The sequence below is a fragment of the Globicephala melas genome, unplaced genomic scaffold, assembly GCF_963455315.2.
Source record: "Globicephala melas unplaced genomic scaffold, mGloMel1.2 SCAFFOLD_233, whole genome shotgun sequence".
NCBI classification, from domain to species: Eukaryota; Metazoa; Chordata; class Mammalia; order Artiodactyla; family Delphinidae; genus Globicephala; species Globicephala melas.
This window is the reverse complement of record NW_027207404.1, coordinates 1-14,725: the sequence shown is the minus strand read 5'-3', so window position 1 is coordinate 14,725 and position 14,725 is coordinate 1. Positions and strand designations below refer to the sequence as shown.

Sequence of the window (14,725 nt, the reverse complement as noted above, 5' to 3'; positions counted from 1 at the left end):
TAATTACAGCATCTGTGGTCTTTCCTGGGTTGATCTCTGTTGATTGTCTTTTCCTGAAGCTTCAGAATAGTCACATTTTCCTGATTCTTTGTGTGTCAAGTAATTTTGGATTATCTTTTGAACATTGTGAATATTCTGTTGTAGAGACTCTGGATTCTATTATAAACCTTCACAGAATGCTGTTTTAGCATGCATTTAACTTGATTAGACTGAGTAGGTCCAATTGCACACAACTGGAGCTCCCTTTCCCCAGCTTTCTCCGTGGGGTGGATATTGACCTTCACGTTCTGCCCCAGCTCTATCCTCTGGCTGTTTAGGCCAGAAAGATGCCCATTTTCTATCAGAGCTTCAGCCACTCCAGCCTCACCATATTGGCAGCCTGCCTTCAGGCCAAAGCCACAAAAACAGGGAGCCACCCCATGCCAGTCCCTTTACCCAGTTTCAGTTGCCTCCATGGTGGCTTTGTTCACCCTCCAGAGCTTTCGGATGGCTGTCATTATACTTTATCCAGAGTCTGGTTTTGTCTGGGGAGGTTCAACTCTGCCAAACCAGAAGTAGCTCATCCTTGATTCATCCTCTCACTTTTCCCTTCCTCGTCCTGCCCTTTCCCTTTTCCTGTTAACATCTTGCCGTCTGTTCTTCCCCAACTTTTCCATTCTTTTGGTCTTTCCTCTGTTTCTCTTTGCTGTCTCTCCTTTCACGTCTCAGTTAGATTCCTGTGTCCACCCACATATACTCCAGTAATGCCACCAGCAGGCAGGATAGCTGAACCCTAAAGTTGCTTCTCAATCCTCTCAACCGAGTAACCCAGCAGTTTTCCCAGGAGTGAGCCATTCTAGTGGTTTTTCCCGAGAGCTGCGTCCATGGCCATGACCAACCAGTGAATGCCTTCCTTGGCAGTGTGAGCTGGTGGGTTCCCTGAAGGCCCTGCACAAATTTGTCGACAGCTCCCAGCTGACTGCAGACCTCGAGGGCTCCTTTCCCTACAGCCACAGTGCCTGGATCTGCTTCCGTCGGGTAAGGTGCAACTCACAGCTGCTGCACATGCCAGTCTCCTGGGCTTCTCCTTAGATGGATTTTTTACTTAAATCAGAAAAGGGCATCCCCCCACCAAGTGTCACACCTGTCATAGTCGCCATCAACAGTCTGTTTCTGGACAGCCACACCATGGCACCCTTGAGAATGCCACTGAAACCCCTCCCTGGGCAGGGGAGGAACTTCTATTGATGTGCAGAGGTCACCGGGCGGCCGCACGGCAGGCTTTGCAACCTGAGATGGGTTTAAATGTGGGAACTCACAGCTGCTTGTTTCAACATCTAACAGAACCTGTCTTTATGTCTCCTGGCTCTCAAACCTCAATAGAAGCTGGAGCCCTTCACCTCAAACTGCGAGGAAGCCATTGTTTTCCTACAAAATTCAGTCCACTCCCTGAACACCCACAGGACCCCAAGCACAGCACAGGTAGGTTCTCGTGTATTTTATTTTATTTGACAGATAGGTGGGAACACAACAGTTGGGTCAAAACCATCATCCTCAGCAAAAATTTTCAAGCCCTTTTTCATTCATAGATCCCTTTCAATTAGCAAAAAACTTCCCTTGTGACCAAAAAAATCCCACTCTGCCCAGAAAAGAAACATCACCACTACATTTGCTGACATGCCACCGAGGCACAAGTGATTTGCTGTCAGGAGACACAGAGGTGGACTGGCTGGAGGGACCTTGACAGCCTAGGAACCAGGGCCCTGGAGATGCCTCCCGGTCCCAGGGTGCGCGGTGAAATCCACGGCCTCGTCTAAATGCCAGCATCTCCTCCTGCTGCCGCCTTTAAGCTTCCCTCTTGCTCTCTGCCCTCAGATCTCCCTTCCCTTGGGCAAGGGCATCTGGAGCTGTGCTACGTTCCTACGGGGACTGGGCGGCGTGTGGGGTGTGCCAAGCCCACCCACTTTTAGCTCGGTTGACAGAGCAGGGACGTGGGTCACACTGACGTGTCCATTAGCGCTAGGCTTGGGAGGACTGGAGGAGGGCTTCCAAGCACGTTTGTCCTACCCCGGGCAGGAGGTCGCAGAGTTGATCGGCAAGCACAGGGCGATGATGAAGCGTGTCCTGGAAGACGCGCGGCTGGTGGCCCTCCGGCTGGAAGGCGGCACCGTGCTGGCACGGCTGAGGAGGGAGGAGCACGGCGCCGGCCAAGACTACCAGTGAGTGTCCCGCTGGGGCAGCGCCGGACCGCAGCCCAGCCGGGGCGATTCCCAGTGCTCTGCCCAGTCACGGGAAGCCCGTCTTCATCACCTGCAGTGTCTCCAAGGAGTTCAAACCTCCATTCCTCTGACGGACACACTGTGACTGACCAGAGATTAATTCCCTTTGTAACTGAAGGAAGCCTAGCAGATTCCTTGGAAGGCTCAGGTGGAGAAGGGTCACTTCCTGGGACTCAGCATCCGTCCTACCAAATGCTTCCTTGCCTGTTGCCTCCCGGGCACCGGGCCCACCCACCCACGTTGCCCTGCCGCCTCCGGGGTGCCCGCACCTGTGGCTGGCAGGGTGTTGCAGCTCACAGGCGTGTTTACGCTCTGCTCAGGCTGCGGGCCTCCTCGGGGGCTTCCGTTTTCGTCAGATGTACAGAGTGCAGCTGGGGTTTGTAACCAGGTGTCACCGACTCGGGGCTTGCTGTGAACAGACACTCCGACAGCTGCCTTCTCTTTCCAGGGACGCCATCGAGGCTGCCTGCAGGCTGTACGACCAAGTAGACGAAGAGGTCCACAGGCTGGTCCTCGCCTCCAACAGGTGTCTGCAGGCACTGGAGGAGCTCCAGGAGCGAGGACACCAGTCAGGGCTCCAGGGGGGAGGTGACCAGGTCAGTGTCCGGGAGAGGTGACCAGTCAGGGCTCCAGGGGGAGGTGACCATTCAGGGCTCCAGGGGGAGGTGACCAGTCAGGGAGCCAGGGGGAGGTGACCAGTCAGGGCTCCAGGGGGAGGTGACCAGTCAGGGCTCCAGGGGGAGGTGACCAGTCAGAGCTCCAGGGGGGAGGCGACCAGGTCAGTGTCCAGGAGAGGTGACCAGTCAGGGAGCCAGGGGGAGGTGACAGGGCTCCAAGGGGAGGTGACCAGTCAGGGCTCCAGGGGGAGGTGACCAGTCAGGGAGCCAGGGGGAGGTGACAGGGCTCCAGGGGGAGGTGACCAGTCAGAGCTCCAGGGGGAGGTGAACATTCAGGGCTCCAGGGGGAGGTGACCAGTCAGGGCTCCAGAGGGGAGGCGACCAGTCAGGGAGCCAGGGGGAGGTGACAGGGCTCCAGGGGGAGGTGACCAGTCAGAGCTCCAGGGGGAGGTGAACATTCAGGGCTCCAGGGGGAGGTGAACATTCAGGGCTCCAGGGGGAGGTGACAGTCAGGGCTCCAGGGGGAGGTGACCAGTCAGGGCTCCAGGGGGGAGGCGACCAGTCAGGGAGCCAGGGGGAGGTGACAGGGCTCCAGGGGGAGGTGACCAGTCAGAGCTCCAGGGGGAGGTGAACATTCAGGGCTCCAGGGGGAGGTGAACATTCAGGGCTCCAGGGGGAGGTGACCAGTCAGAGCTCCAGGGGGGAGGCGACCAGGTCAGTGTCCAGGAGAGGTGACCAGTCAGGGAGCCAGGGGGAGGTGACAGGGCTCCAAGGGGAGGTGACCAGTCAGGGCTCCAGGGGGAGGTGACCAGTCAGGGAGCCAGGGGGAAGTGACAGTCAGGGCCCCAGGGGGAGGTGACCAGTCAGGGCTCCAGGGGGAGGTGACAGGGCTCCAGGGTGGAGGCGACCAGGTCAGTGTCTGGGAGAGGTGACCAGCCAGGGCTCCATGGGGAGGTGACAGGGCTCCAGGAGGAGGAGACCAGTCAAGGCACTAGGGGGAGGTGACAGTCAGTGCTCCAGTGGGGAGGCTACCAGGTCAGTGTCCTGGGAGAGGTGACCAGTCAGGGCTCCAGGGGGAGGTGACAGTCAGGGCTCCAGGGGGAGGTGACAGTCAGGGCTCCAGGAGGTATGGCACTGGGCTACCTGACATAACCAGTGTAACACTCGCTATTTGAATCCAGATCTTCTTTATATTCATATGCATATAACGATTTCCAAAAGCTTATGTTTTTCAAGTAAAATCCTTATTATTTTATCAGCCATTGTTTCCTGGTTAGTGAATGTGAAGCCAGGGCCCCCCGCCCAGCCAGCAGCATAGGGGCAGTGAAGAGTGGCTGGAGACTCTCTGGACCCTCAGCTGGCCCTGCGTCCTCCAGTGTCTGGTCACCGTGGGGCAGTCAGGGTGGGAGGGGCGCCACCCCCAGGGCACCCCAGGCTGGTCCCCAGGACAGCCAGCAGTCACAGTGGGGTTGCACACTGTGTATTTTCCCTCCCTGGTCTCCCCACAAACAGCCCTAGCGCCCAGCCACGGGCCAGTGGGGGGCCTGGGTGGTGGGAGATGGTGACCCAGCTGATCCAGGCTGCAGGGAAGCACAGACAAGGGGCTGACCAGCTCACCTGGGCCCGGTGGTGGCAGCCTGGAGCATGGCTGACTCGAGACACCCCAGCCTGGGGGTGGGCCCTGCCTGGGGCTCCTCCATCCTGTGGGGTCCCCCGTCTACCCGTAGGGTCGATTCCCTGGCCTCTGGGGCCTCCTCCATCCTATGGGGTCTACTGTTTCTTATATATTATGTATTTTATTATAAAATGCCCTCCAGGACTTCCCAGAGGAAGGAGGGAAACTCTAAGACCTGCGCATCCGATGCTGTCTCTTCTCCTTCACGGTTCTCAGTAGTTTATTCTCCCGCCGGGACAGAGGCACCGTACTGGTCACTTAGCCTCACGGGTTGCGGTGGAGAGTCTGTTCTGCTGCACTCTCAGCCTTGGGCTGGGCCCTGCTTTCTCCTGGGAACCTCGTCCACCTCTGGTCCTCAGGCCGCCTCCGCCTGGTGAGCAGAGGCTCCTCCTTTGCCTCCCTAGGCGCTGGGGATGCTGGGGTTTCTTGATGAGCACCCCCGTTTCCCAAATTCCACGCTTCCTGCTGGTCCGCTCGTTTTCTTCCTTTTCCATTTTCCACGTCGCTGGCCTTTTCCTCTACTTTCAGAGTAGATTTTATCGACTTTATCTTCTGACCCCACTTGTGTGTTTCTGCCTCTGCTCTAACGTTGTTAACTTCCATGGGGGTTTTGTTTGTTTATTCCTCTCAATGGACCTTCTTCACAGCACCTGACTTACTCTTGGCTGAAATACTGGTCGTGGTGTCTGCCCAGCCTCTCTCGCCTCCGAGGGGGCTTCTGCAGGCCTGTCCTGGCTTCTCTTTTTCATGCTGGAGGCTCTCCTGGTGATCCTAGGTTGCCTGCCCAGCTGCCGAGTGGGGCGGGGCCGCTGGAGGCCCCTGCTGGGCCCACCTCCTGGGCTCGTGGGCTCCTCCAGAGATGCGGCCTCCGACCCCCGAGGGGCGGGCCTGGCTGCACGCCAGGGAGGAGGTGAGACTCCGTGTTCCCGTGGCCTCTGCCTGCCTCCCCCTGCGCAGAGAGCACCCGGGCGCTGCGGGGTGGACGGCGCGTGCACTGGGGCCCCCACCTCTCGCAGCTCCAGGTCTCCCTCACCTCCTCGTCAGCTGCGCCGCCTGCGCAGGATGCCCAGGGCCCCCAGTGCCCCTCCTTCCCAGCCTGTCTGTTGTCCCCATCCTTTATACCTTGAAAGAGGTTACTGAAGCTTTAGCAGTGTTCCAGGAGGGATCAAAGTTAGATAAGTTTTAGCCTGCCGTCTTCACCCAAAACTAAATACACTTTAACCTAAAAGTGGGATCATCCTATATAGTGTGTTAAGTTGCTTTTTTTTCCTAAGCAATTGCACGCACACTGTGGAAGAACTAGAGAGGACCTAGGCTTTAACCACAGTGAGATCCTGCCTCATGCGCTCCTCTGGCGGGCCCTGAGGTGGGGCTGCATGGGCACGCACGCCGGTGGGAGTCCCCGGGGCTCTGCCCTGCTGTTCGCTATTACAGACATCGCCACCTGCACATCCTTCACACTTGGTGATTGTTTGCAAATTCCTAGGCTGGATTGGAGGGTCAGGGCGCACCTCCTGAGGTTTTCAGAATCTTCCAGCAGCCTTCCAGACAGCTGGCCCAGCCTGGGCTCTCGGCAGCCTTCGGAGGCCGGCTTTCTCGTTTGCCGTCTGACAGGTGACGATAAAGTGTCTCATCATTGTCTGCATTCGGATCTTTTATGCGGCAGTTGAACCTTTTCTTCCTACATTTATTGGTTATTTTTACTTCCCTAATAAATTGCTTTTTCGTGTACTTGGCCAATTTCCCTACAGTTTGTAATAGTTTCATTATGTCACTTCTAATCCTTTGATTGTGTTGCAGATATTTGTAATTTGTCCTTTAACTTTGCTTATGATTTATGTGGCTTTTCCTGTCTTTCGGTTACAGAATGACTAATGTATTCCATTATAAGACTTTCATGGTTTGAATTTCTCCATTTAATTTTTCAAACCGACTGGAATTTATTTTTTCTCGAGGTCGGAAGTGGGACTCCACCTCTGAGGCGCCTCTGCCCTGCTGACCATTTCCTCTTCTCTACCTGGCAGTTCTAGGACTGCAGGTGCTTCCTTGCAAAAATCTAGGTTTGATGGTCTTTTTCCATGACTCTGTCCACAAAGAGCATGTACTCTGGTCTCTCTCCTCTGCTCATACATCTGAGTTCATTAAATACAATTATTGTCCTGATAGATACAGCCCAATCGCTCCATTTTTTAATAGCAAACCTCTTCCTGGGTGTCTAACGACCGGATGCCCCTGCATTGCCCTGTGAGGGTTTGCCTCTGACGTGCCCGCAGTGAGCGTAGTGCTGTTGCCATGGGAACTGCGTCTCTAAAGTGATGACCGTGACCACATCGGACTGTGTAGGTGCAGGCAGGCCTGCCATCGCCCCTCCGTCCCTCCCAGGTGCCACCAGCCTGAGGAATGTTTCTGGAGTTTGTGTAGCATAGTAACAAGTTTTGAAACTGAAACTTCTGGATCCATTTCTCAATGATCTTAATTTCCACCTCCAAACAATTAAAAGTTATAAACGTGAGCCGTGGAGGCCTGTGGTCATCCCAGTCCCTCTCCAACCCACGCGTCACTCCCACTCACAGATTGAAAAGTCACAAGTGAGAACCGTGGATCAGACTGAGGCCGAGTAGCCTTCGGATGCGCTCAGGAGACGCCGTTCAGACGAGGCGTGTGGCTGTAGGAATCAGATGCACCGGCCCCCCCCCCCGAGGCGGCATCTGACACCTCCTTTGTCCTCCGAAGTCTTAGGGCCGGACTCCTTAGCACATTGAAAAGTAAAACCTTCTTTTCCTACGTAGATCACATCGTGGTTTGAAAAAGAAAGAGAGAAATTCCTCGGGCCTTTGGAGCTGCTGTCTCTGGGGAATGCAAAGCAGTGGCAGGCGTCCCGGGCTCTCCCGGACAGGCTGACGGTGGGTGCCCACCAGGACACATGCAGGGACACCCAGGGCACTGCTGGGGCTTGTTCTGATTCTTTGCTCCTTGGGCCGCAGCAATATCGTCCGAAAGGGCTACGGCTGATGGAAGAGGACTTGCAAGGTGCAGAGGAAGGGACCCAGGACTTCAGAAGGAGTCTGAGCGCCAAGGCCGGCCTGGCTGAGCGGAGGGAGGGCGAGCTGGCCAGGCAGGCCCTCGGGTCCGAGTTCTGCGAGACGGTAAGAGCCCCGGCCCAGTCCCTCCCAGGGTGTGCACACGTGGCCCAGTCCTTGCTGCGGACATTCGCTGCGAGGTGGGCGCCCCCCCGCCAGGCTCTCCGTAGACCTGTGAGGGGTTTATTTATTGTACCGGACAGACAGGCCACGAGGACTCGTGAACTGTTCTTTCTGTTTACCGGCTCAGTTATAAAAGTCCACTTACTGTCAAAGATCCCAGAACGATTGCAGCACAGCCGCACCCGCACTCTCGCTAGCGCCCTAGAATGCCTGCCGTTAGGGCGCCAGGGCCAGACTCCTCAGGAGCACAGAACCCAAGAGGCCAGGGCAGGCCTGGAACTCTCGGCCCGAGGTCCCTGGCCCATGGGTCGCACACCCGGCGGACCGTCTCACGGCCTCTCCAGCCCTGATGCCCACGGTCGAGTCCGGCCGGCAGTTGCCACCGCGAGCACAGGGTCTTCCTCTCACTCTGGCCTCTGGCTCACCCTGGTTCTCACTTTGGGCGACCTGGTCAGCAGGCAGAGCGTGACCTGAGTTTACTCAGGGTGCTGGCTCAGGCCGCCTTGGCCGTGACCGTCCTTCACTGCACTGACCGGTGCCCTCCTGTGCCGGGCAGGTGAGCGGGCGGACGCTGCGGTGCAGTCAGTGCCTAGAGCACCCGGACCCAGAGCTGGTCACCGAGGATCTGAAGCGGTGTCGCCGGCAGGCCGTGCAGAGCTTCCCCAGGGCGAGCGTGGTGGTGGTGGGCCCCGGCGGCCAGTGGGCGCTGCCACGGGGCCAAACCTTGTGGCTGCAGAGCCGGCAGACCCGACGCCACTGGCAAGAGGCCCTTGGAGAAGAGGCCCCGGGCCCCGGCACCCTGCCTCTGGGCTGGAGCCCCCTGAAGCACGAGCTTGCCCAGGGACCCGAGGGGCAGCCCCTTGAGCCTTCCTGGACCCCTCCTGCTGACCCCGAGGGCCGAGCTGGGGAGTGGGCCTGACTGCTGCCCGGCCTCGCCGGACAAGCTGCTGTGTGTGGGCAGGGCGAGCACCTGCGCCCAGGTGTGCACGCACAGGACAGCAGCGGCACCTGCTCCCCGCCCACCCCAGGAAGCACCCCCCGCAGAAAATTAGGAAGAAAGCACAAAGCTTCGCGACTCCTCAGCTTGACAGTGGCCCCAGCGACTCCCTCCGGCTGGGCCACACTGGGGTCTTCATCAAAGGCCTGGAGGTGATCGGCACTGCTGTGGCCTCAGAGAAGCGGCCCCCGCTGAGGCCACGTGCCGAGAGCCCTCGGCTCCCTCGGAACCGGAGTCTGTCCTCTCCCTCCAGGACCCACCCCTCCGAGGAGGATGGGAAGGGCAAGCTGGAAGGTGAGGCAGATGCCCTCAACCTGTGGGCCTAGTGGTCAGTGGGGTCTAGAGACCCAGAGCCGTGAAATGCCCTTCCCCAGCGTGGGAAACCCACGGACGCCCCCCGGGCCTTCCGCGTCAGGTCCAGGCTGAAGCACTCACGTCTGATTTTAAACAAGACGTTAGTGATCTCCCTGTGCTCAGAACAGAATCTCTGACAGCCGCCTCCTTTTTCGGGGCGTGTAGTGACCTAGCACACCCGCTCTGATGGTTAAACAACCAACTCTAGTTGTTTAGAGCCCATTTCTAGAAAATTACAATAAGCAAACCAAGCCCACAACGTGAAGAAATTACTTTAAAAATTGCTTTTAAAAAAAGTCTCTAAGTATTGAGGTGAGAGGTGTGTGCCCGTTTATCTGTTGCCCAAATGAAGATGTCCGTTTATTTTGTTAAATCTTTAGGAAGATGTTTGCAAAAAGATACTTCTTGTTAACTGTCTGGATAAAAAGTGGTCAAGGACCCCGCCCACCCCAGTGACAGTCCGTGACGCCAGCCTGGCCTCCCAGCCTCTGGGTTGTTTGTCCCTGTTTGCAGTGAGCCCTGGCTGGAGGGGCATCCCCTGGTGTCCTTTGCTCATCGGATGGGTCCACGTGTGTTTCCTCCAGAGAGCAGCTCGAATCTGAACTGAGACGGTTACAAAATGCTCTTCTGAAACAACCTTCAACCACCTTGTCAAAGGTGGACCTTGTGGGGTGTGGGCAGGCGCAGGGAGAGCTGCGTGTCTGTGGATGGCCTTCCAGCTCATTTTGAAGGTGTCTGGGCAGCAGAAGGCAGGGGTAGGCGTGGTCCACTCACCGGGAGCCGCCTGGCCACCCAGAGTGCACGTCCTGGGTCTGGGAGGGAGCAGGTTGGCGAAGCTGTCCTGCCTTTGCCACTGGGGATGGGTCCCCCTCCCGCCATTCACGGGCCTCAGACCCACCAAGCCCAGGCCTGGCAGTGGGGACCTCGCACACAACCTTCAAGGGAGCGAGTCCTCCCACATGCCGGGGCCAGGGCGGGAGCTTTGCGTGGACCGCCCCGTCTTCCCGGAAACCCAGCTGTCTGGAGGGGGCTCCTGCCGCTTGGCCAGCAGTCATTCCCCCAGAACTTTCCATCCTTTATGAGTCAATTTCCATTTACTTGGTCCAGATGCCCAGACCATGCTAGTGTGTATTTTTTTTCTGGATATTGAAGAAGAACACTTGTTTTCGGCGAGTGTCTACAGGAGGTGACTCAGCGGCCGTGCGTGGGTGTGACAAGGGCACCTCGCGTGGCAGCAGCTGTGTTTGTCGGCACTGCCACCGCCAAGGGCTCCAGGGCCCCCACCACCAGAAGGCGCCGTCTTCCCAGAAACAAGAAGCACCTGTAAAATCCGTGCTGCAGGCGTGAGGGGGCCGTCCAGGGTCTGCTGCAAACAGGATGAACTCACAGCATTCTGACCACGGTGCGTTTCCTATGGTTAGCTGCTTGTCTTCCAATTAAAAAAAAAAAGTAAAGACAGATAATGGCAGGAAAAACTCTACCAACCCCCACTGGTGTCATTAGGATGGAGTAGTTTCAGAAGGTGGCTGGTGGGATGCTCTCAAATAGGGAAGAAACGCGCAGTGTGCGTGGGGACCTCCAGCCCAGACAGGCCCCTCCGCCTACTGTCCATCTCCGCAGCACACGGGCCCCCAGGCCTACGCTCCGTCCTCTGCTGCAGCGGCTTCTGTGCATCTGGGTCAGAGGTCCCTGAGTAAAGCTGACTTTTCAGGGACGCCTTGTGGTAGGTTAGCCGCCGGTGTGCGCCAGAAACCGGTTTTCCCGCAAATCCCCAGCACAGCCTTCCTGGCAGAGGGCTCCCTGCTGCGGGCGTGCGAATCTTCTTCCTGCCAGAGCTGCCCGCTAAGACGGTGCTGGAATCAAGCCGTCTGGATTCAGGGTTGGAGTTAGGGAGCCTGCGAATCTCTCCTTTCCAGTTTCCGAAGGGATCTCTCTTCTGAAAAGGCCGTGGTCGGCAGCGTGGAAACGTCGCCACAGCTTTCCTTCTGCTGTGACCTCCCTGCGCTCCGCTACGCCAGAGGAGCGCCTCCAGTACCGGTGAGAGGACAGCTCAGGTGCGAAGCGCCTCCAAATTACTCGTCCCCAAAGACGGGAAACCACGGGAGACAGTGCTTTTGTGCGCCTCCCGTCTGTGCATACCGCGTTCATCACTCTGGAGTTTCAGTCTCTGGTTTCCTCCGAGGCAGGAATAACGCTGATGACGCGAGGCCTGAGCGTCCCCTCGGCTCTCTTTCAGCAGCCGACGCAGCACGTGATGGCCGAGATGATCTCCACGGAGAGGCAGTATGTTAGGTCCTTAGGATATGTCATCGACAACTATTTTCCAGAAATGGAAAGGACGGACCTGCCCCAGGACCTCCGAGGGAAGCGCAGCGTCATTTTCGGGAACTGGGAGACTCTCTACGCCTTCCACCACGGGCGCTTCCTCCCGGGGCTGGAGCACTGCCGGCACCGCCCCTGGGCCGTGGGCCACGCGTTCCTGAGATATGTGAGTCCCCAGCCCACTGTGTGAACAGGGTGAGGCCAGCCCCACTCGTGCTGGGAGCGGCCCACGTTTCAGGCGAGTGGATCCCTTGTGTCCGGGTCAGGAGATACGTCCCTGCCAGTTATGACCTGGCTCTGGACACTTGGGCCTCAGGGTCAGCAGACGGCACCCTGGTCGAGAGCCCCTCAGCACTGGGGCTGCACCTGTGTCATCACACCTAATCTGTCCACAACCCACCCCTCACAGCTAGCTGGCGCAAAGCAGCGTCCAAAATCGGTTTGCTCCCTGCACGTAGGAAGCCCACCTGGTCCCCGTCACGGTCTTCCTGCGAGCCTGCCCAGCTCCCCTTCCAGAGGAGCGCCAGACCCTCCTGACCAGCTCTGAGAGCCGCATGGATGTATAGATCATTCCGAGGAGACCTGAGGTTTTGATAAGTCTCTTCTCAACCATGAATATTGAGTCTTTATAAAATTCTTAATTTACTCTGAAAAGAAGGTTCTTTCAACAAGTAGTTAGTCACGAAACACAGTTCGGGGCACCGGGGCAGCGTCTGTGCTGGGGGCAGGTGACAGTCCTGGTTCAGCATTGTTAACTATGAATACGACAAAAGCACCGGTGCTGGAGCACGTCCCACGTGTTGTGTCTTTTCAGCTATTTCTTAAAAAATGCTTTTAGCCATTGTGTGCAGCTTCCGTGTTGTTTTATGTTGACAGTGATCTTGAGAATTTTAAATGTTTAGCCAAAGTTGGTTCTTGACTGTTAATGAATATTTCAAACCCTCCCTCGCGCCCACCCCCTGAGCACCCCTCTTGCCTCTTCCCTGAAAACTGGTATTTTGAGACTGAGTCTAGGGCTCCCACCACGTCCGGGGAGCCGAGTGCCCGCTCCCGACTGCGGCAAGACCCTGCGGAGCTGGGCGGCCTCTGACCCCAGCCCTCCCTTCGCAGGAGGAGCAGCGTGGCAGGAACGCACCGTACAGCAAGAACAAGCCCGGGCGGACGCCCTGCTCTGCAGCCACGGCAACGCCTTCTTCAAGGTCGTCGTCCCGCCCGTGAGCCTTGCTGCCTGGCCTGGCCCGGGCTGACCCTATCGCCCGGCCTTGCAGAACAAGCAGCAGGAGCTGGGTGACAAGATGGACCTGGCCTCCTACTTGCTGAAGCCCGTGCAGCGCGTGGGCAAGTACGCACTGCTGCTCCGGGCCCTGGTCCAGGAGGCTGGCGGCTGCCCCGCCCGTGAGCAGGCGCTGGGCGAGCTGAGGGCCACAGGACAGGCCTGCGGGGAGGCGCCCACACTTGAGACCCCCCAGACCCCCGCCCAGAGGGAAGGGAACGCCCGGGAGAGGCTGCTGGGGCGGGAGCCACGGGAGGAGAGGCAGGCGGGCTCTCAATGTTAAACGTCGGTGTTTGGGGCTACTCTGAAATAACTGGATATGGGAAAAACTGAGCTTGGCCTTAGGCTGTGGGCCTGAGCCTACCGATTCGCCCCCTGTGGGGGCCATGGTGGGGCCAGCGCCCAGGGCCAGGAGGAAGAGCGGACCTCCCGGTCAGGCAGGACCGCCCCGAATTCCCCGTCCCAAGTGAAGACGCGGTCGCCTTGTTAGAGCAGCGTTAGTAAGAGTTCCAAGACGACAGATCGGCCCCAGGCGGCCACCGCAGACCCGAAGGCCCCCGAGCCCTCTGTCCAGTGAGCTCAGCCCAGCGATTTGGGACAGCCCAGGCGTCACCCAGGACAGGGCCGTCCACGGGAGGCAGGGGGGCACCTCCCATGAAGGGGCGGCCTGGCTGGGCGCAGTTGACCCTCACGCAGCCGTCGCCTTGTGGAAGCTTCGTTACAGGGGCGCGAGGGCAGGGCTGGGATCAGGTCATGCCCCGTCCCCCTGAGAGAGGCCGGCCTGCCTGCAGGTGGATCTGAAGGAACAGGGGCGGCTGATATGCCAGGACGAGTTCCTCGTTTGCTGCCGAGGGAAGAAGCACCTGAGGCGTGTGTTCCTGTTTGAAGACCTCATCCTGTTCAGCAAGACCCAGAAGGCGGACGGAGGCCACGACGTGTACGCGTACGAGCAGTCCTTCAAGGTACCGCGTCAGGGAGGGCGCTGGGGGCCGGAGGGGACGCCAGGTTATTTGCTATTGCGGCTCTTAGGCTGAATTTTGGAGCCTGGGGCCTCTAGAAGCCGCAAGGAGCCATTTGTCCTTCGTGTTCCACGTGCCAGTCCAGGGGCTAGAAAACAAATGTCTCCTCGTCGGTGACTCCATTTCAGGTTTGGGTGAAGGTGGGCAGAGCACAGAGGCAGCCTTCCCCTGGGCGGTCTCAGGGCCTCACCCCTCCCCCCAGACAGGCCCTGGGGGCGAAGTCTCCCGGGAGAGGCCCCACCACAACCCCTTCCCTGCCAGCGAGCTCATCGGAGGGGTCCTGTGATGACGCGCCAGGGAGCCCTTCTGGGGGGGGGCACTGAGCCCTCACAAGGGAGCCAGTGTGGATGGCGGGGGTGGGGGCGAGGGGGAACGGGGGGGCAGGGGCGACGGGCTCCCGGCCCAGCCTCGTCCACACCACTCGGTGTCTGGGTGAGGGGACCTCCGGCACGGAGGCGCTGGGGTCAAGCGTCAGCCAGAGAGCGGTCAGTTGTCCAAAGGGCAGGATCTGAGGTCCCTCGCGGTGCTCGTGGCTGCAGATGGCACAGATCAGGATGACGGAGAACGTCGGGGACAGTGGCTTGAGGTTTGAGATCTGGTTCCGCAGGCGGCGGAAATCCCAGGACACCTGCATTCGCCAGGCGAGCTCCGCGGAGGTCAAGACCTCCTGGACGGACGTGACAGGGAAGGTCCTGTGGTGGCAGGCTCTGCGGAGCCGAGGTGGGCAGAGCGGCTGGAGGGCGCTCGGCGTGCAGGGCCAGCTCGGGCTGGGCTCGGGCTGGGCGCAGGGCTCGTGGTCGGTCCGAGGGGCTCCTTAGCACCGCCCATCAGCACCGAACACTTACTTCTTAAAACAACAAGCAAGACCCCGGCCCCCACGCTCCGAGAGAGGTCTCAGCCCCAGCTCCCAGACGCCCTCAGACCCGTGGCGTCAGCTTCCTGCTCTCCCTGTGGTCAAGGCCCCGGCCTCCTGGACGCTGCGCCGATGGCCAGCCTGTGGTCTCCCC

The 14,725-nt window shown here is 58.8% G+C and overlaps 1 protein-coding gene across 1 annotated transcript in view; it reads left to right on the top strand.

Moving 5' to 3' along the window:
* The window catches only part of LOC115853157 (pleckstrin homology domain-containing family G member 4B), a 60,492-nt gene extending 45,814 nt beyond the window's left edge, over positions 1–14,678 (top strand). Inside the window, 14 exon segments of the mRNA XM_060293151.1 lie at positions 901–1,017; positions 1,363–1,461; positions 2,056–2,198; positions 2,707–2,854; positions 7,340–7,453; positions 7,535–7,696; positions 8,310–8,772; positions 8,775–9,049; positions 11,344–11,592; positions 12,537–12,579; positions 12,582–12,625; positions 12,695–12,964; positions 13,491–13,661; positions 14,258–14,678. Of these exon segments, the coding sequence (XP_060149134.1) occupies positions 901–1,017; positions 1,363–1,461; positions 2,056–2,198; positions 2,707–2,854; positions 7,340–7,453; positions 7,535–7,696; positions 8,310–8,772; positions 8,775–9,049; positions 11,344–11,592; positions 12,537–12,579; positions 12,582–12,625; positions 12,695–12,964; positions 13,491–13,661; positions 14,258–14,536 (2,577 nt within the window). The 3' untranslated portion in view covers positions 14,537–14,678.
* Positions 14,679–14,725: the final 47 nt, after the last annotated feature.